Source organism: Amphibalanus amphitrite, unplaced genomic scaffold (assembly GCF_019059575.1).
Source record: "Amphibalanus amphitrite isolate SeventyFive unplaced genomic scaffold, NRLGWU_Aamphi_draft 000230F_arrow, whole genome shotgun sequence".
NCBI lineage: Eukaryota > Metazoa > Arthropoda > Thecostraca > Balanomorpha > Balanidae > Amphibalanus > Amphibalanus amphitrite.
The window spans coordinates 662,462-683,549 of NW_024881725.1; the positions used below are offsets into that span (position 1 = coordinate 662,462).

The following is a 21,088-nucleotide window of genomic DNA, read 5'->3' on the forward strand; positions in this document are numbered from 1 at the left end:
CGAGACACTCAGGATGCACATCTGATGAATAACCAACATTGAGCCCCGTCTGGTGGCTGGGGTGTCGAGTCAGGGCCGGACGTCTGACGGGCGGGACGGACCACCCGACCAGTGGGCTGAGCTGACCAGCGGGGCTGACCGAACATCGGGGTTGACCTGACCAGCGCGACTGACCCGACCAGCGCGGCCGACTCACCTGACTCGTCCTCCAGCTCTCTGACGGGGAATATGACGCTGATGTCGTCCTGGCCCTGTTGTCCCTCGGCCTGCCGCTGCAGCTGCCGCAGCTGCTCCATCTGCAGGTGCTGCGGGCTACCAATGTGCTGCAGCAGCGGCAGCTTCTGGCGCGTGGTGAAGCGGCACAGCGCGCAGCTGTAGGCGCGCCGAGACTCGGCCAGGCCGGCCTCGGCGCGCCGCAGGTAGCTGAACAACACCAGGCTGATCTCGTGGCGCTGCTGCGACGCGTGAACCTGCAGCTTGTGCACGCTGTTGGTGAAGAAGTCGCACAGATTGCAACGCAGCTGCACCGGGTTCGTCACGTTCAGGTAGCGGAGTTTCCATTCGTTGGCCTCGCCGCCCTCGAAGATGTGGTTGAGGTGCTGCAGCTTCTGCAGATGCTTGTCGGTCTTGCAGTGTAGCTGGAAGTTGGCCTTGAGGTTGGTCTTGTAGGAGCAGAGCCGGCACACGGAGCTCCCACCAGCCACCAGGGTGACATCGGCGTCGCGCGGCTGGCTGCGGTCGCGGCTCAGGTGACGCACCACCTCCTCCACTGTGTCGGCCGAGAAGCGCGCGCACGTGCCGCAGCCGAACACGTGGCTCGGGTTGGGGTCGACCTGGTCCTGCGGCGGCTCCAGACGCTCCTGCATCAGCTGCTCCAGAGGATGTGGCTCACGGTGCTGCGGCGGACCCACCTGGCCGCTGGCCATCATCTGGAACATCATGGCCTGGCCGAAAGCGAGGTCAGCCAGTGCAGCCTCGGGCCCGCCGCCGCTCCCTGCCATCTTGTCGGCGCCCAGCAGCGCCGCCTGAAACTGCATCATCGCAGCCGGGTCGAACCCGCCGGCCATGTGCGCCTGCAGGCTGGAGAGGTGGTGCATCTGCTTCACGTTCTGCTGCATCACCATGATGTTGTGCGTGTGCTTTTCGCTGGTCATGTGGATGCGTAGGTTGCGCGCCACGTTGGTCTCGTAGTTGCACACGTCACAGCGGAACGTCTGCTTGGGTTTTGCCGGCAGTGGGGAGACCTGGATGGGGGAGCGGCTCTGCGGTGTGGCGTTCGAGCCGTGACTGGACGGTGGCCGCTGCTGGTCACGCGGCACGCCGCCGTTCTGCAGCTCCTGCATGTTGTTCAGGTGCTTGTCCGACTGCATGTGGATGCTGAGGTTGCCCTTGGTGGTGGTGGAGTAGTTGCACACCTCGCATCGGTAGGGTTTGTAGCCGCAGGTGTAGGTCTCACCGCGCGCTAGCCTCGGGTGCGGCTGACTGGTGATGCAGTAGATGCACGTGGTCTCGCTGTCGGGGTGTTTCTCCTTCATGTGGATCTCCAGGGTCTCCTGGTACTTGTAGTGCCAGTTGCACTTGGGACACTTGAGCGTCTTGCACGAGTTTCGCGAGTGCATCATGGCCATCTGGCCGCCCAGTGAGCGAGTGAAGCTCATGATCTGGTCGCACTCGATGCACTCCTCGTCGGCCGGCCGGCCGTTCATGTGCTGAGGGCACGCGCCGATCGTCGTGCCCGTGACCGTCGAAGCCGACGGAGGCGTCGGGAACGACGGAGACGACGTCTCAGACGTCGGCGGACTGCCGGCTGCCGGACTCTCCGAAACCGGCGGCGGCGGCGACGCCTTCACACTCAACTTCATACTTAAATCTACTCCGGCACTGGTGCTAGGAACATTTGGGAGATAAACTTGAGCTCTACGATTATCACTCGTTTCCAGATTGTCTTTTGATTCGGCCGCGGCCGGCGGCTGCTCGGTGCGCTGGCCGCCGGCGCGTTCGACCGACTGCTCGCCCCCAGCGCCCTGCCTGCCCGGCGGCGGCGTCATCGGCTCCAGAAACGACACGCGCGGCCGCCGCTCGGCGCCGCCCGTCACCAGGATGGCCGAGGTGTTGCGCTGCGTCAGGATGCCGCGCTCCTCGTCACTCAGCGTCACGCCGTGGTCGCAGACGGCGTGAGTGGCGAACGGCTTCACCGAGCCGAACGACAGCTTGCACACGAAGCACATCAGGATGGGCTTGATGGGCACCGTTGAGTAGTCGACCAGCGGCGGGCGCAGCTTGTCGCTCACATCGGCCGGCGCCGGCGCGTCGTCGCCCAGGCTAAACACCCGGTAGCTGTGTACGATCGGCACCTCAGGCACCTTCTTCTCTTGCAGGAGACTGGCGTACGCCTGGCCGTACAACGCCGAGTAGAGGGCCGGGTTGCGACTGATGTAGAAGGCAGACGCGATGCGCGGCAGGCAGGCGGCCGGAACGGCGTCGCCGCCGCGCCGGTCGACGATGCTTCCCGGCGCCGTCGTCACCGGCACGTCGTCTGCGCCGGTGTCGATGATGTAAGCCGAGCCGTCGGGGTTGTACACGATCTTGCCGTCGAATCGCTCGACGTCGGCGGCGGAGGCGGCGGGGGGCGCGGCGCTGGCGGTGTGGCCCGGCTCCGGCGCGCCGGGCGACGCTGAGGGTTCCTCGGGGGGCGACATGCGGGCGGGGGCGGGGGCGGGGGCGGCGGTGTCGCTACTGTCGCCGTTGCTGGTACTCATTGCGACAAGCAGAGAGCGGAGCTGCTAGGGGCGCAGCATTGTAGTTAACAGCACCTGCCGGGCACACAAAGAGACGGCGTCAGATTCGCTGCGACATATGGCCAGCAATGGGCCTTTTCAAACGTCTCAAGTACACGCACATAGGAGAAACGGCAGCTTCCGTTACTAACTTCCGTTTGTCACATTTCCAAAACTCCGTAGACCCACACCCACATACGTGATGCGTTTTTCGCTCAGCGGTGAGCAGGTTCGGCCCGCTGAATGGGCGCCGATCACAGTCAGTTTGAACTTTGAACGGCCTGCGGTTCTCCCCGCAGCCACCCATGCTACCGCCGCCCTTTGTGTGTGTCTGTGTGTGTCGGTGGCCCGGTAACTGGTCCCACTTTCCGGCCCACGCACCGAACCATTAAACACACTCATTTGCCGCGCTAAAAACGACCGACCGCGCCGTTGACTGGTCATAGTTATGACTCAGGGAAAAAATCCAGCCTGAACCATGCCTAAATTCTTAATTCGCGTCGATTTAAGTCATTATAACTGCCGCTAGCGCTATAAATATGAGAAGCCACGGCTCGGCTGGCCTTGGTACTGTCATTATCTAACACAAAGGTGCGTTTAATTAGCGGCCAAAAATTACTTTAATTGGTCTTTTCTCGCCGTGCTGCCAACTCGATTTGACCGAGGTAGCCGGCTGGAAAAAGCGTCCCTCGGAGAGAGCGTGGCGCGCCCGCTCGCATGACGGCCAGCACGCGAAGCAATGCCGACGAATAACGACCAATCCGAACTATGGCGAGACCATACATAATACAGGAGGAGCAAATTGACAGTGACTGCCTCGACACGCAACCGGGGACGGCGCCCCGGCCGGCCGCCCCGACCGCCCGGAAAAAGTGTCACGAAATTAGGGAACACGGTCTCCGGCTCGTTTGTTCAAGTGGGGATTTGGATAGTCAGAAGTTGTGTTGTCTTTTGAATGGCCAAGGAGACCGTTGAGTTATGGAAAGGGTTATAGAGTATGTGTTTGAATGTTATGTTCGATGCGAGGCTTCTCAGGACTAAAGGGTAAACGTTCAAGCCGCGTCAGCACCGTTCAGCGCTCTCGGTCACTCTCTCGCCTCTGTGCGCCGTCCCCTCTCTCCTCCCTCCTTCTCGCTCGGTCCCTCCTCGTTCGCTCGTTCACCTGGCGGCCGGCAGCGCCGGAGGAGTGCCGCCAGCACGTGCAAACTCGGCCGGAGGCGGCGCGGCCAGTCATAAAACACACCGGCCGCCGCCGCCGCCGACCGCCGTCCATTCATGCGCCGCCCGGCCGCGCGCCCGTAAAGCGCGCTCGGTGAGCGCGGAAGGCGGCACACGGACACGGCTGCAGCCGCGCTCCACCGGCACCCAGGTGCCAACCCGCGCCGCCCCGGGTCCAAGGACGAACCGGTGCGCCGGGAACGCCGCGCCGCCGCGCCGCAGTCGTCTCAGCCGCGCCGCGGGACCAATTAAATAGGCGGCAATTAAAGCTCTCCGGCGCCAGGTTACGTGCACGCTGAGACAAACGCGGCCGGTGGGCGCGCCGCCAGCGCCGCATTATGTTGGCGCGCTGTTCGGGTAGCGCCCGGGGCGGCTGACTGGTGACGGGAGATCCGCGATCCGCGCTCCCCCAGCTGACGCCGGCGCTCGCTCGCGGGCTGGGATTCACCGGAGCGCTGAAAGGCGCTGCCGGTGGGACGGAAGGCGCCTCCACGCGGCCAGGTGAGCGGCCCTGGTCGGCCCGGCCCGGCTCCGCGCCGTGTGGGGTGTGGGAGCGCGCCGCGGAGCCGCCGAGGCCGCGAAGGTCGGGTCGAGGGCCGGCCGTGGTGTGAGCGACCGACGCGCCCTCAGAGGCCTCCCTGGTGGCACCGAGTGCAGCCATCGCAGTCGGTCAGCGACTGAAACCCATCCTCTGGTGCAAATTGTGTGTGTTTCACACCCAGATGCAGACTGCAATGCTGGCTTAAAGAGCTGGATGGATAACCAAAAGAAGATAAGTCTGCAGCCGTAAAGGCACAAACGTGTTTGTTAGATGGGCGGACAGCATCTTTCGGAGTTTGCTGCAAATGAAGCGGGACGTCCCCGAGCTGCAAACGCTTTGTGCCTCTTAGCTGGTTGAGCGTCTCCACCACCACTCTCGTCGCACACTGGCGGTGATTGTTACCTCTTCTGTCACCTCGACAGTCACTGGCCCATCGGACGCCACCGGCATCCCACCATCACCCCATCGGACGTCCCGCTCGCGCTATCGGTAAGCCACCGTCTGTGCCGGGCTGGGGCGTGGGGAGAGAATTCGCCGCGTCACGTTGGAGCGAGTTCCGACCCCGTGCCGAGATCGCTGAACGGAGAGGTGGTCCAACCGACCGAGCGACCAAAGGGGACCAACGGACGGACTGATGGACGGACAGGAGGCAGACAGCAGACTGATATAGTGGCAGAGAAAGACATACAGCCTTACTGGTAAGGCAGAGTTATAGGATGACTAGGAAACAGGCAGATGGACAGACAAACAGACATACTTTTAGGCAGACGAAGATACACGGACAAGAAGACGAATTGTCACACAGATAAACTTACTAATGGATAGACAGAAAGATAGACCGTGCAGGATAATGTGACCAGGTCCCCTGCCTACGGGGTCCCCAGGGCGCGCCTGTGCCGACTGGCCCGACCCCGGCGGCGCTGGTGGGTCGTTATCGGCCCGGAATGACGCGAGAATCGGCCACCAGGCACGTGTCAGTGGCGGGAGAGAGGGGGCAGAGAGAGGGAGAGGGAGAGGGTGCATGGCCGAGAGTGGGAAAACTGACCAGCGGAGGGGAGCAGCAAGAGCTACTGACTCCCTGGGGTAGTTCAAATTATTTGCCTGCGGGCATGAGTGGTAAGAGTCGGATGATCTCACCAGTCAATGTTTCGGAATGGGCGCTTGAAAACGGAATACTGCGGAGTGTGCAGTGGCTTTCTATGTGTCGCAGTTGGGGAAAACGTGTTTGAATTAAACCCTCGAGCTTTTCATCATGTTTTCTGATTCTCTCATGCCGCCGCGCCCTGCCGCCGCGCGTGCATGCGGCGGCGATCGGGCGTCTCTCCGGCAGCGTCGGGACGCCACCGGAGCGGGACGTTCCCAGACAGTAGAGCCGGTACGGCCGCCGCCGCCAACGACACACCGCCCTCGCACGCACCCCCGGCGGCCAAACCGCGCCGGTCCGGCGCCCATTTGTGCAGCCGGTAATTTTCACACATTTTAGCCAGCCCAGTGATGTACAGTTTTTCACGAATGATGTTGATTTATGACTGCATTGTGGCCTGTCATCGATGCAACGAACAAAATGAAGTGCTTTCGAAAGTTGTTATCATAAAAGTCGTCGCTATAATTGGAGATTTATACGAATTCATTATATCAAGACGAGATGGAACATGTACGGATAAACATGTATGGATGCACGGAACATGTTAGAAACATAAGCGGGATTTTTTTTTTCGCCAACTTCCGTCGGGTTCTCAACTCTGCCCATGTTGGCGGTCCAGTGCACCCCACTGCAGCGCTCCGCTCACGCTGGTTGGCCCCACTGCAGCGCTCCGCTCGCGCCGGTGCCGCCGTTCTCACCCGGGCCGACGCACCGTCTCCGGCCGACCACCAGTCACTTCCGGCCCAGTGGCGGCGCGCTAACGTCCCCTGCACGACGGCGCCGCGCTGAGTCCGCCGCCGGAGCGCCGCGCTCGCCGCCAGCCGTGCCGCTCTCACACCTTTTATTAACCCGGCCGGCCCGGGCCGCCGTGTCGCGCCGAGGTCAGATGATGACCCGGTGAGGCCGGCCGGCCTGCACTGAGTGCACAGTGGTGCCACCGTTACCGGCCCCGCGCCGCCGCCGTCCGCCCGGCCGGCCGGATGGTCCGTGCGCCGATGCGGTTTGCGGTCGCCGTATCCCGGCGATAGGCACCGTAATCACGGACTTCCGATGCTCGGATCGAAGCTATTTTCACTAGAATGGTGCGAGAAGCGGCGTACCGGACGGACAAGAGTGGGGCCGCGGGCGGGGCCGGCGGCAGCGGGTGGGTCCACCGCGCTGCACAGCTGCCCCGCCCGCCTGCCACCGAGACGGGACGGGACGTTGGGTCTGCAGGGAGCGCGTGGGAGGCGGCCCGACCACGTGTGGGCGGGGTACGGCCCGCTCTCCCGACAGACGGGAGCTGAAGGAGCGACAGGTGATGGGGAAGGGTCGGGGGAGCGCCAAGACGTGAACGGCTCTTTTCATCGACCGATGTATTATAATGATGTTACATGACTGTGCGAAGCCTAAACAGTTGTAAGTTAGGCGTATCTAGAACAATGTTGGAGGTCCTGACCAAGCCCGTTTTTGCGTTATAGTTATGCCTGAAGGGTTCCGCCTGTGCATCTAACGATCAAATTTGCTCCAATATTTCAGCAAAGGCAGACAAGCCGATGTTGAATTTTTAATCATCATCCATGTACGGCACGCCTCACAAAGCCCGTTACGGCCTCTGCAAAGCAAATGGCCGCGCCACAGCTGCACGTGGCTCAATGGTGATCGAAATGAGCCCGACGGTGAACTATGGCCAACATTTGTCCAATTATTGTCGCAGCATTTTTGAACACCTGGCAATTACAGTTGCCGTAATGACAAGCTGCACTGAAAGGACACCATTTCGTTGGCTTCGTCGGAAGAAAGACTGAAAGAAACTGTAAAGCCGACTGCATTCTGTGGACAGCTTTTATCGTCGCAGTCGTTTGTTTTCAGCATGGGTGCTTGGTGTGTCCCAGTTGAAATAGGGACAAAGACACTACCAAATGAAGGAACAGTCCGGTCGTCATAGGCAGAAAAATTCCCAGGCAACGGAGCTCTACGCTCCGCCTAAAACAGTGAGCCATTTCTCGCCATCGAAAAGTCAAAACACTTTGAGACGGTAGCCAATGACTGAAAAGTGCATCTTGACAAAGAGTTAATAAATATCGGCCGTCCGTACATCGTTAGCTGCAGACGAATTCACGAGGCCCCGGAGGCCGGGCTAGATTGCTTATTGATCAGCTGGTAGTGCTTAACTGACTGGACCGGGAGCCAAATCTCGGCACTGCCCGGTCGCAGTTGTTAGCTGGACGGCAATTTCATGGGAGCGCAACTCACAAATCGAGGAAACGGGGTCACGTAGAGTTAAGACGTTGCTAAGTGATTGGACGTTTCATTATGCCAGAAAAAAAATGAATACCAAATGAATTATTTCCGTTAGTAAGTGAAGAAGCTCCTCGAAGTAATTGTGCTTTTATCTGATGTTTAACCACATTACGTGGAACTTACCTTCCATAACTCCAAACCATCGATGAATCCAGGTCTGCAGTCCCGTTGACCAGCTTATCACTACATGAACTTAACACTATATAACTATTCGCTAATGCACATGTACTATCTACACACAAATTACACTTAGGAACTTGTAAGAGGAACTTTCGTTGCGTTGCACAAGGCTGTGTAGCTGGGCGCTACATGTTTGTGAGTTGGTCCGGTGGTCCGAGGACCGATCTGAGCCGCCCTCTGACACCCGGTCTCGGTCCGCTGCGGCGGCCGACGGCGCTCCCCACGCACACCGCTCGGCTTCGCCGCTCTCCGCAAACTGGTGCGAGCCACACCGCCGGCGGCCAGCATCCCCCAAATGCGACGCAAATCAATGCAAACGAGCTATTGTACGGCGTGCGCCCGCGCCGAACCGGCGCCCATTATAACGCGAATATTCTCCCTTTCATGTCCCTCTTTGATGGGAGCGGGGGCAAGAACGGGTAGGCCGAAGAAAGGCCTGTCGGCGGCGGCCGGTGGGCCGATCGCGGCGCGGCGCCCCCCGGCTGAATGGCCTACCTGGCCGCCGGCGGGACGCGACTCGCCGATCGGAGACACCTTTGTCTGAGTCCGGTCCGAGCGACAGGGCGACGTCACACACGCCCGACGGCTTATTTAAAGGCGCGCGCGCGAGCGCACGAGCGCACCGCTCGCCGACGGCAATTATATTCATGCGCGTTATAGAAACAGCGCGCTGAATTAATGACGCGGCCGCCGGAAATAAATTGGCCATTGTTGCCGGTTCAAGGGGACCGGCGGTGGCGGTTACAAATTAGCTGCAGGTTTGTTTGGTGGGACGTCCCTGCGCCGCCGGCGTCGCCCAGCGCCGCTCCCGGCTTCCAAAGCCCCTCCAGTGTGACAATTACATGGCCGATTGTGAACGGGCTTCACCGGCGCGCGCGAGCCTGCTTAGCAGCCTTAGTTCGATGGGTGCCAGCCAGAGCTTTTGTCAGGTAAATATGGCGTAGACGTTGGGTGTGTTGACAAAAGCGATACTGCAAATCTGGGACATGGAACTCGCTGGTGTCAGTTGTGCAACCGCATTCACATGTTTGGACATTCTCTGCCATGACCGTTCGACCACCATCAATTTGCAGACATTGGAGTCGATTGGAAAGCTCATAATGTCTGTCTTCTATGCTGTTTTGTGGCCATCTACTCCAGAGTTAGTTTGGTTTCTCAAAGAACGTCACACCACCGGCGACGAAAACGAGCCTGTGGCCCACCAAACGTCCCAATCACGCTCTGCTCGAAGCTCCTTGCTCGACCTCAGCTGCAGTCCAGCCGTCCGAGCTTCGGCTACCTGCTGAGCGGGGTTGGCGCGGCGCTGCCCGGGGCGCCGGCGCGCGTGGGAGCCTCGTTGTGCGGTCTCCCAGACGGAGACGGCGGGTCAGCGGCGGCAGACCCTGCAGGGCCAGTGTTGCCAGGGACACCCGCCGCGGGGACTCGGTCCGATCCCAGGCAGTGGTTGCAACGCGCGAGGTCATAGCATCGAGAGTCTTTGGATGAAGTCATTGGCAGGGTCTTAGCCATTCTCACCTCGATGTTGAACTGGATGTTTGGATGGTGAACTTCCGAAACACATCACTCCTGAACCGTCGTTCACTCGTCGATGAGCTACCATGCCATGCCGTGACCTTTCCAAGCTCCAATGCGACTCTGGTAATGCACCCCATCCAACTTGAACAATGAGCACTCATCCACCCACCCACCTACACCGTTTGCACACACCCAACGTCACCTCTCGACTCTCCAATCCTCACTTTCACAATCACTCGGCGCGTTTTCCCGTCCGACGCTGCACACTGTCCCCGTCTGGAGCTGTCTGTCCGACTGCCTCAGCCCGCCGGTCACTGCGAGGCAAGACCCGCTGCACAACGAGGCCCTCAATTAGCACCGCACCGGCCTCGGCGCGGCTCCGGCACCCCCCCCCCCGAGCCGCCCGGCGTCTCCCGGCGTCTCCGTTGTCTCGTGCCGTCTCCCGCCGCGTCCGTTGTCTCGTGAGCAGCGGCGCCGCGGCGCGCCGCGCGCAACTAATTGCCGCTAACGAAGCGGTGGCTACTTGGCCATTGATTAATTCTGCAGCGTCGCGGCCGCCGGCGCGTCGGCTTTGTCACGGTGCCCGGGGCGACCGGTGGCGCGCGCTCGCTGTGTACCGAGTGACGCCCGGCCCCGGCCGTGGATGGACGGAGTCGAACGGTCGGTCGGTCGGTGGGTTTACTCACCAGCTCTGTGTTTTGCGCTGATGGTTCTGTCGTAATGGTGAGGTGATGTGGCCTGAACGGCGCATCGTACAGCCACTGCCCGCGCGGCGGGAGGGTGCCCGTGCGGGCGGTGGTCACTTCGACAGGGTGGGTGCGGCCGGGAGATATCGTATTCACGCCGCGTGTTCCCATCTGAGTCAACAGACCACCACCCGCTGCTGTGGACCAGGGTGGACCGTGGTCTGTAGGGTGGTCTGCAGACCAGGGTGGACCGGTGGGCTCGAGCTGCAGACCGGCCGGATGGTCCGTTGACCGTTTTGTCCGCGCATTAGTGCGCGATGGAAGGTCGAAGGACGAAGTGCCGCTCCCGGGCGCAGGCGCCAGGTCACTAGTGAGTTTTCAGGTCGTGGAGTGCAGGAGCCTTGCTATGACAGGGTGCAGACTGGATGCAAATCTCTGGTGGGTACCCAATCTAGCTGGATATAGCGGGCTTGCGCGCTGGGTGCAGGTCTCGAATGGGTGCTCCGACCGGCCGGGTGCAGGTCTCCGGTGGGTGCGCGACAGGCCACCACCCAGACACCATAATTAATCACCGGATATTCGGCGGGGCCGGCGGTGATCAGCCGCTTGACTGGGCCATTGTTTTCGGACCGGGCCGGCGCCGGTGCTTAGAGGGTGCCGTGGAGGTCGGCGTGCTGGAGAGGTGTGCACGCCGTGGTGACGAAGGGACGACAGGGACGAGGGACGCCGCACCCCGGCGGGACCGGACTGAGCGCACGTCTGAGGCGAACACGTCACGGTGAAGGGTATACCTCAGTGCTGCAGGCAGCAACTGCCGGAGTAACTCGGGCCGGTCTCGTATTGGCGAAGTTTGCATCTCAGATGAGATGGACGACATCGACTGCCCGGCAGTCTCGGAGAGCGCTCGGAGATAACGAGCGACCTGCCAACTCACTACCGACTCGAATGGCGAGAGAGAAACGACTGCGACTCGGAACAATCCATGACGTCATCCACAGAGGAGCGTTAGGTAGTGTGACATCACAGCCGGGTGACGGTACCGGCGCGGTGGCGTGTCTCTATTTACCCAGTCGGTCAGCTACTGTCAGTCAGACGTGTGAAAACACGGTCACATTCCGTGCCGCTCCGGCAAAAAGGTGTGCCGGCCGCATTGTCGGCACGCCATAGCTTGGGACGCCGCCCGGCCCGGCGGCGGCAGAGGGGTCGGAAAACAACTCACTACTTAGTCACCACGCCACACCTGACCCGATCACTGACACTGGCAACAGCCAGGCAGTCTCCCCGTCTCTGATGCTCATACGCCGTCCGTTGACTGCTATGTGGTCTGACATTCGACCGACCGGCCGCCTGTTGTCCGATGTATCCCGTAAAGGCGCTGGGCGTCGCACAATGACCCCGGGACCGGCGCAGACGATACATCACGGCAGTAAGTGACGGACGGACGGGACGGGACGGGCGCTGTCACTGGCTCATGGCCGGTGCAGAGCTCGTGGTATATCACAGCCTGTGCACGGTGCACTGACGAGTGCACAGCCCGGCTGTCAGTACCCGGCGGCGGCCACCGCGTCAGTCCCGGGCTGCAGCTGCGACCGTCGACAGCTGCGGCTTACAGACGACTTAGGTGGCGCACAAGTGCCGGACACCAGCGCCGCGCTGCATACAATGGTGTCATTTAACGGCGCACGCTGCTTACACAGGCGCGCTTAAACATCGCGGCGCCGAGTGTCGCTCATCGGCGACATCGGCGACAGCATTACGCGGTGGTGCTGAATTCAGCTCATTTCAGAGAGGGTTCAATAGGTCTGAGCTACCAAAACATGTGCCAAAGGGTTGGATGAATGCATCTATGCATAATAAGCGCGACACCTGCTGGTTAAAAATATCGCGCCCGACCCGGATTCGAACCCGGGACCCCGACAGTGCCTCGGTGCCAGTCATCTCGCCAGCTGATTAGTGTCCTGATCAGTCCCGTGGCGCGGCACGAGCCGCGGCGGGTGGGATGGGGTGTGGGGAGGGGGCGTGGCCAGGCACCCGGGCGCGCTGCTCCTGTCCAATCGGCTCATCATTTATCATGGCAGATCATACTGGAGCGCCGCCGGCGACCGATCGGGGGGACGGTAGGGGGGGGGGCGCCCCCGGCCGGTTCTGATCACCAGGATAACGGCAGCGGCGAGGGAGGGAGAGCGGACATCAATGTGATGTCAGGGATAACATCAGTGAACCAATGCGATAGGTTCTGCTGCATGAAGCATGTATGCGTTGATTATTTATGTAATTATAAGTTGCATTGGAGGTGTTCGAAGAACCATGACCCAAAGGTTGCGATGGAATGGGTTGAAGTCATTTGTTCAGGCATCGCAGTGGGTTGCAATGCCAACAGTCCATTGTGTGTCGCTTTCATAGAGCTATACCTTCCAAATACGAGCATAGAGCATATCCGGTGAGGTCACCAAGAGGGGAACGGGTGCACACGGTAGCACCCACCTGCACCCATCAGTTGCACCCCTTCACCTCATCTGCCCCCCCCCCCCCTCCCCCAGCCCCCTCCAAAACGACGGCGGGCCGCACCAATGGCAGGAACAACGTGTAATGGAATTAAACTCTGGGCAACGGGCGCAATTAAGCGTGAGTTATTCGCCATATTTCAGAGGGGTCGGCGCACGTCTGACGGGTCTGTTTAGCTAAACGGAGCTGGCAGCACGGCCTGGCGCCGGAGCGGACGTGACCTGACCTCGATCCGCGGGGCAGGGCAGGTCCGGGGGTCAGGCCAGGTCACGGCGGGTAACGAGCAGTTCGGCAGCCGCCGGGACACACAGGTCAGGTCGGAAACGGAAATCAGGGGGCTGATTAGAGTAAAGTCAGCCCGGCAAATCAGCCGGGGTCGGATAATCAGTTGATATGGGTTATGTCAGTTCATTGGTGTCATATGGATATCAGAAGATAGATATGCTGGTGTGTGCTGGATTCATGCCCACCTCGGCCATGAGTTCACAAGCCCCACAAAACATTCCTTGCTTCATCCCTCCTTCCAAGTGAATGGCATGTAAGGTCAAACGGATCGGGTACATTGAGGGCGGCGGATCATTCGGGCGGGGGCGGGGGCGGCCGTGGGCGGGGGCGGCAGCTGCAGACTTCACCGAGAGACGCTGCCTGCACGGCTCGAGGTGCTGTCATGCTCATTGTTGCCACCACCATGGGGAGAAGGTCAGTGGAAGGTTGGCAGACGGCATACACCACCACTGGGCAGGGCGGGGACGCCGGCCCGGAGTGACCCGTTTCGGAGAGGGGCGTCGGCAGTGCCCCGAGGAGCGAGGACCAACTAGGGAGCCGAAAATGAAAGGCAGAGGATGGTTGGAAAATGGGGGAGATGGCTGTGATGTAACTGAGGCGATTTGTAGAGCATTCTTCACTTCAAGTTTTGTCTCCGTCATCGAATGGCTGACGTCCCGTGCCCAAGTTCACCCGGCGTGTGTTCACCTCACTCAGCCGGTGTTAGGCGGTACCGTGGGTGTTCTTACCCCCTCTGTTCGCCCCTCTCACCCTATGCGGCGCGGCGCGTGCGTTATCTGTCTCACGGCGAGTTAGCGTGCAACACGAGTGCAGAGCTGAGTGGTAATGAGCTGGACGGGGGAGAGGAACCGGGCCGACCAGCTAATGACGCGAGACTGGCCAACTGGTCCTTTGGAGGAGGAGGGAGGGAGAGAGAGAGAGAGAGAGAGATAGAGAGGGGGAGAGATGAGAGAGAGGGAGAGACAGACAGACAGACAGACAGACAGACAGACAGACAGAGGCAGATAGGCAGATCTTAGGAATGGGTCGGACCAACTACCTGGTCGCTCTCAGAGCGCCAGAGATGCTGCACTATGCCAGTTAGTCACTCGCCACTGCCACCGTCTAACAGTCACCACTGCACCGGCTCCCTCCCTGCCGTCTGGGTCCGGTGTGAATTTCGCCGACGCTGATAATACAAATATAACCGTCTCCGGGTGTGATAAGACCGGCCGGCGGCGCTCGTTTCGTAAGCAGTTGGCCTCTGCAGCCAATTTGCCCCCGCTCGCCGGCCGCCGGCCGCGCCGCCCTAACAAAGGCCAATTGTGGGAGACCACATTAGCAGTCGTCTTATGGCACGACTGGCTGCGAAATGACCCCGGTTCGCGGAGCGGCGGCTGCAGCGGCCCGTCCTGTCACTCCCCTGTGGCCGCTCAGAGAGGTGGAGCTACACCTACGCGTCTGAGCGTCACTTAGACCCGCCCCTTATCGTTAGACTGGTCTGTTGCAGCGACACAAGGTGTTCCGTCACGTCATACCGACCGTCACACTCGCACTCAGTACCTACTGTCACGTCGTAATGACTGAGGATGATGTCAGGTGAGGTCGGTCACATCTCAGAGGTCTGGTCACTGGTGTCAGTGACGTCACCTCCGGTCTCCCCTCTGGACATGGTGAGACAGCCCGGTGTGTCACCTGACCGGTCACCGCTGACAGCTGGCCAGTAAACACGGCACCTGCCGCGGCCGCCGCCGTTCGCGGTAATTACAGCCATGCACAGCGCCGTGCATGGTCCGCCGACACGTGCCGTGTGACGTCACAGGTGTGCACGTGCACGTGCCGCTTTTGTGCGGCGCCGACAGGAGGGGGCGCGGGACACGACGGCTGGCAAACACGGTACTCGGCCGGGGTCCGCTGGGGGCGAGGTGCCCGGTCCAAGGACAGAGCCATGCTAGGAGGACCTGTCCTGTTCCCTGGTCGAAACTTTGAAAGAAGGAGGTGTGATTAAAAGCACAATTAAGGAGATTCGTTTGAATAAACTGGTACAATACGGACCCATGGGCTGCGCAGTGGCCAGATGTGGTAGAAAGAGCCCATACAATGCTTATAAGCAAGTCATTGAGTTAATCAAACCAAGTAACTTCTCCCCGCCCAAAGGCAAGTGGGAACTTCCCCGCTTCTACCAAAGCTGCAACCAAGATACTAGGCCGGACAGCCGGCGCTGGAGAGTAGTTCTTGTCCGGGCGGGCGACTCGTCCAATAAACAACGCGGTGGCATCGGCGGCGGCAGACCGAGGCGCTGCGAAAGTTCGGCGACCGTTAAGTGTTGTTTCAAGTGCGAGAACTCGACTCCGGTCGACGACGGACGAGCGGCTCGATCGTCTGACTCGACGACGGTCGACTCGACGCCCTGTGAGAGCGGAACGGGAGGCGGCACTGCTGGGACTGGTGACAAACTCGGTCCCGACCAGATCGTGCTGGTCAGAAGAGGCCAGTGGTCAACTCGAACCGAATATCCATGATACTTATACACCTTCCTGATCTGGAGCTGTGTGAGGTAAGCAAGCACTGGGTGTTTTGAGCCGACTGTGAACCGATCTGTACTCGTGAGCTGCGCCGACCGCCGTGCAGCTCAGAACGAGCCCAAATCGGTGCACGTCATGGCACCACGCGTCGACAAAACACACGGTTTCACTGAAAGCGTCGCCGGCGCGCACGTACTAGGTGATTGGTGCCGGCACAAAGAGTGCAGCTCGGCCGGCCGGCCGCCTGTGACTGTTATAATCGCCGGGTTTCGCCGGACACGGCCGTTCGCGCCGCTCCGCGCGCGCAAAACAGCGCGCCGCACGTGACGCCGCCGCCCCGTCCTCGGCAACCGGCGCGGACGAGCGGCGACGGGGGCACCAGCGGCTCATTGGATGGTTCACCAGCGGCTCCACGGAAGGTCCACCAGCAGGTCAGCCCCTGCAGGCTGGATGGTTTAGCAACAGCTCAGAACCGTCGGATGTTTCACAAGCAGTGCAGAACCCACGGACGAGCCGGAGCATTTCAACAGCAGCCTAGCACCGACAGCCAGAGCTGGGCGGCTCACCAGCGCAGCCGTTCAACAAACGGTCCACCAGCAGCTCAGCCCCGCAGGCCGGTTCAGCAGCAGCTCAGAGCCCACGGACGGTGCACCAACCCGCTCGTCGCCCGCAGACGACCAGGCTCGTGCACCAGCAGCTCGGCGCCCTTGGGCTGTGCACCAGCAGCTCGTAGCCGGCGGCGGTCCGGCGGCAGCGGCGGCTCCCAGAGAGTCCGGGGAATGAATGGGTTTGAGGTGGCTGTGGTCGGCTGCGGGTGGATGCCAGTGGTTCCTCAGTTTGGCGACCGCGGCAGGAATTCGCCGGCTCACATTAGAAATAATCAATTATTTAAAAGTAAATTGAATCTATGTTTTGCACGAAAAGCTGACTGAAGTAATTTTAATTGTTCTGTGAGCTACACTGCATGCAAAAATAGGCGCAGACGTCCCCCACATGACTATAATGCACAAATTACATAAGAAGGTTTTAAAGAAGCCGATTTACAAATGCCAGCCACGCACAGACAATCCTCAGGTGCCCGTACCGGCCGGAGATGGCTAGATACTGTGTCCAGATGCACAGATACCGTGAGCGATGCACAGATACCGTGCCGCTGTGTGCGTCTGCAGACCTCCCAATCAGTCTGGGTAGCTCCGTGAGAAGTTCCAGAGTTCCAGCTACTGCTGAAAGGAGTGGGAAGGGGTGGGAGGAGGGAGGGAGGGAGGGAGAGGGGAGAGAGAGAGAGAGAGAGAGAGAGAGAGAGAGAGAGAGAGAGAGAGAGAGAGAGGGGAGAGAGAGACGCTCCACCTGTTTGGCCGTACTTACACTCAAGAAGTCATTCACACTCACTGCTTCAGCTTCTTATCAAAGGCATTCAGAGATATGTTAGATGCTGAATTTAGGCTCGATGCTAGTGTCTAACAGTGCTAACTTAATTATGCTAACTATACCCAGTCGACTGGTGACGCCTCGTCAGGCGGCGACAGTTTTTGATCGATAAGAAAATGAGCTATGTATGATCACTGTTTACCTGTGAATTAGGCTCTAGAATTGGGGTTGGGTGTTCAGCGGGCGCCTGGGAACGCATCGGTTCGTTGGACACCATGTTAACATGCCTCAGTTTCTGTTACATTGGTTCAAAAATTACATTGTCAGTGTTTGAACTGACATGTTTTCCATACATACCCGACTGGGTATTAGGCCGAGGTGTGGAATGCAACGTTCGAAATCCGAATGTCGCTGTTCAATGGTTATCGCCAGCACGTGAAACACTTGCAGCAGTCGTGACCTCGCCGGAGTACGGGAAACTGCCGGCCGTTTGACAGACAGCGCTGATTGATACATGATCACGAGTGTGTCGAACCGCCACCTGTGGCCGCCGCCGCGCCCAAGACAATGGCCCCTTAGCGCCAACAGGTGGGGGCCGCGGCGGCTCCACGAGCGCCGGCTCCACGCGCGGCGGCTCCGCGAGCCCCGGCTCCACGCGCCCCGGGCTCACCGTCGGACCGATAACCGCGCACCGCACCGCTCGCGGCCACCGCTGCCGTTCGCGCCGCGCCGATCGGACCCGGCGCGGCGCGCATTTACGACACGATTTGACCACCGACGACCGGCGGCACGTTGTCGTCATTTATGGCGCAGTCACGGCGGCGGCGTCTTTATCCGGCGCGACGCACACGGCGCCGAGCGCCGCTATCGCCGCCGCGCCGTAATTAAAGCATTACCGCGCCTCTATCTTTACGACTGGCGCCATTGATTAATTAAGGCGAGATAAATTAAAAAGCGCGTTGACACGAGCATTAGTGTGTTATAAAGTGTTGAAGCGGGCTGATACGCGGCTCTGTCTGATACAGGGGTGTTAATACGACCCTGATAACGCTGTGGACGCCTCCGCAGCGCCGCCGACTCGTACCTGACCTCTCGATAGCGAGGTGGGTGTGCACAGGCGCGGGTGGGACAATTCCAACGCAAATAGCTCGCCCGGCCGTGACGGGAAAAACGGCCGTCAGACTGTCACCGAAAGGGGACACGTGCGTGTGTGTGTGTCGGCTGTCACCGCCGCGGAGGTAGTTCGTTACTGGTGTCACGGTGACAGTGACAGCGATGAACTGTCACATGACAGGACTGTCACAGGGGACAGTTCGGGCACGGTGGGGCCCTGGGTGGAACCTAACCTAACCTATCTTTAAGGTGGGCTCGTAGAGACGCGAGGGATCCGGGGAAGATAACGTCATGCTGTGAAGGGCTTAACGGAATGTGCGAAAGGCTCATCCCACGATGGCTAATAGGAATAAACGTTCAAATAATTGTAGACATGGGCAGTTGGTTGGACGGGAGAGGTGTGGGCTAGAAACAGGTATGACATTCGGTGGGACAGTGAAGCATGACAGGGCAAAGCCAAGAAATAGTCGCGGTTTCCCGTGTCTGGACCGTTCCCTCAGCACGGTAGAACGTTGCAGTTTTATCGGGACTAACGAACTCAGTTATCATACCATCTGTGCTGCCAATCCGACCATGCAGAGGAAAATCGTTGCCGATGGATAAAAATTTATTAGCCGCGTCTCTGTGTGGCATGCCTGCCCTCATTAGGTGGGTGGTGGCAAAAGTTGGCATTGTTCGGCGCCGAGGTACAGACGGCTGCGGATCAGGGGTGCCTTACGGCTAACTCACGTGATGCATCGGCATGTCAATGACCAGTTCAAAAGGAATGTGGGCTAATGACTCGAACGGTACAAATTGTGTCATTTCACATCATACGCTAGCGCAAACGACAGAGTGGCATGTTTTGCCTGTTTTGGTGAGCCTCCCCAGGACAATACATATTTATTATGTTTAGCTGTTCGGTGAAATTAATGCTCTCAGTGTGTCGAACAAATCTAGATAACCCGTTTAAAAGACCGAATACGGTGGTAGGCGAAAAATGTTCGCTCTAGTCCAAATGTCGTGAATTAATCGCGACGTGTTCCTTGTCGGCTTTGGCAGCCACACCACATTTTTTGTCCGACTTCTGTCCTCGATCCAGAAAAGCTGCTAATCCCAGCTCATTTGGTCAATTCCGCAGAAATCAAATTCACGTCATTATCGATTTAAAACTGAGCGGCTAAGTCCCTTATCGCACAGGAAAACCAGATGTCAGCTGGTAATTTAAACTAGCGTTTCGCCCCAGTCCCATACCAAAGGCTCCCAGTGACTGCATACCGAACCGTGAACCGAGACCGCAGCTCCTCCACCAATCAGGTGGTTCGGTATCCGCTAACTCCGTCAGCAGAACACACAGAGTCTGGGAACACCACGCCTGTGATCGGCGTCCGTCCAACGCGCGCGAGACAATCAGCATCACATCTCCGCGCCTGAACCCGTTCGGTTGCCCTAACGGACATCGAACAGGCCTCGCCGCCGCCGAATTTCAGGCACGTCCGCCGCTTACCGGCGAGCATGACTACTGACTCGGACTCACGGCGCGACTCTGACTCGTTCACACGGGCGACGGTCGGCCGGCGCGGCGTCTAAACACCCTAATTACGCCGTGCGTTCCCACCAATCGCCGCGCCGGCCGGCATCACATTAACCATGCAAGACAGCAGGAATCATCGCGGTCTGGCCACGGCTTGGAATCATCACGCCCCGCGCGCCTGGCGCCGCTCCAGACAGGCCCACCGCACCACCGGCGAACGGGAGTGACGTCATATCGCCGCTACTGCATGCGGTGACGTCACTCTGAATGTTACGTCATCGATGGGCCGAAGAGCTGCGAACCTCGGTTTTTGAACTTTGGAATGCCCCAGCTCTGCGAACCGTTGAGCAGGTACGGATAATGTCACGCTTGTTGACATCCATGTCACTTTTGACAACTTGACACGAGTGACAAGGTTCCCCGGTGTGACAGAGTTGCAGCTCTATCGAAAGTCGCTGAGGGGTACATTAGATGTCCTTAACACTGGTTGGCTCCGAACATGTCATCATAGGTCACCTGGTCACGCAAAACGACGTGGACTCCTCGGAAACTCCCAAGAGGTTGCTGCGAGGAAGCACCCACAGATGCAAACACCCTCTCGCCAGGTGACCCATCTCAGTCTCTATAAGTGCGGAGGATGCGACTCTTACTAGACCGGTGTCTGCCTCGCTATCTCACAGGCCACTGAGCTAGCAGTGCCTTGGTGAGCTAAGTTCCGCGTAGTAGGGAAGCTCGATGGCAAGCCGGGGTGGCTCGGTGAGTCCCCAGCAGACCTCGTGACCGACCACTGTCAGCCGTTCTCAGTCCGTCACTCACAAGGTCACTCGGTACGCCTGGGAGGGGAGGAGGGAGGGTACCGCGCGCACTCACACACCCGCGCGCTGCCGGCCCGACCGACCACCTTCCCAGGCCTGCCCGAGCGCCAGCCACTCCATTAGTTCAAGAATGTGTCCGTCCTTTATGCTGCCACTTATGGGCCGCATTAGCTGGCCTATTTTTACGATTACCGGCCGGCTGGTACGGCGCCCGTGTGCCGTACCGGCCCTCTCGGAGGCTGAGAGCCGATCGGGGACGCCGCGAAGGAAGAGGCGCCCCTCTCCCCCCCCCTCCCTCCCTCCCGGGCGGCCAGGGTCGCCGCGCCGCGCCGGCTGTCTTGTTTGTTGGGCTTCGGCAGATTATGCGCACGCCGTCAGTAATTAATGACACCGGAATGCATGTTCGGGGTGGGAATGAGATTTCCCGATAGTCCCCCATTGTGACTGGAATCAGATTTGCCCTTCCCAAATCACTTATCAAAATATCTAAATTGCTTATCGGTCAAGTGCCATTAATTTGGCGGTGTTTGGCGGCGAGGCGTCGGACGGCCGTCACTCAAGGCGGCGGGCGGGACCAGGTGGGACCGGACGGGACCAGGCGGGACCGGACGGGACCATAGCGCACCGCCGTGTGGGTGCCG

The 21,088-nt window shown here is 59.7% G+C and overlaps 1 protein-coding gene across 2 annotated transcripts in view; it reads right to left on the bottom strand.

Annotated features, from left to right (window-relative positions):
* The window catches only part of LOC122385779 (zinc finger homeobox protein 3-like), an 89,469-nt gene that overhangs the window by 57,601 nt on the left and 10,780 nt on the right, over positions 1-21,088 (bottom strand). The window contains exons 1-2 of one of the 2 annotated variants that reach the window (XM_043374276.1): positions 8,087-8,188; positions 197-2,813 (exon numbers count right to left, since the gene is read on the bottom strand). In XM_043374276.1, coding sequence (XP_043230211.1) covers positions 197-2,759 — 2,563 coding nt within the window. In that variant the 5' untranslated portion in view covers positions 2,760-2,813; positions 8,087-8,188. Of the gene's footprint in view, positions 1-196; positions 2,814-8,086; positions 8,189-21,088 lie in introns of those variants that run through there. The other variant, XM_043374275.1, reaches the window with a different exon arrangement.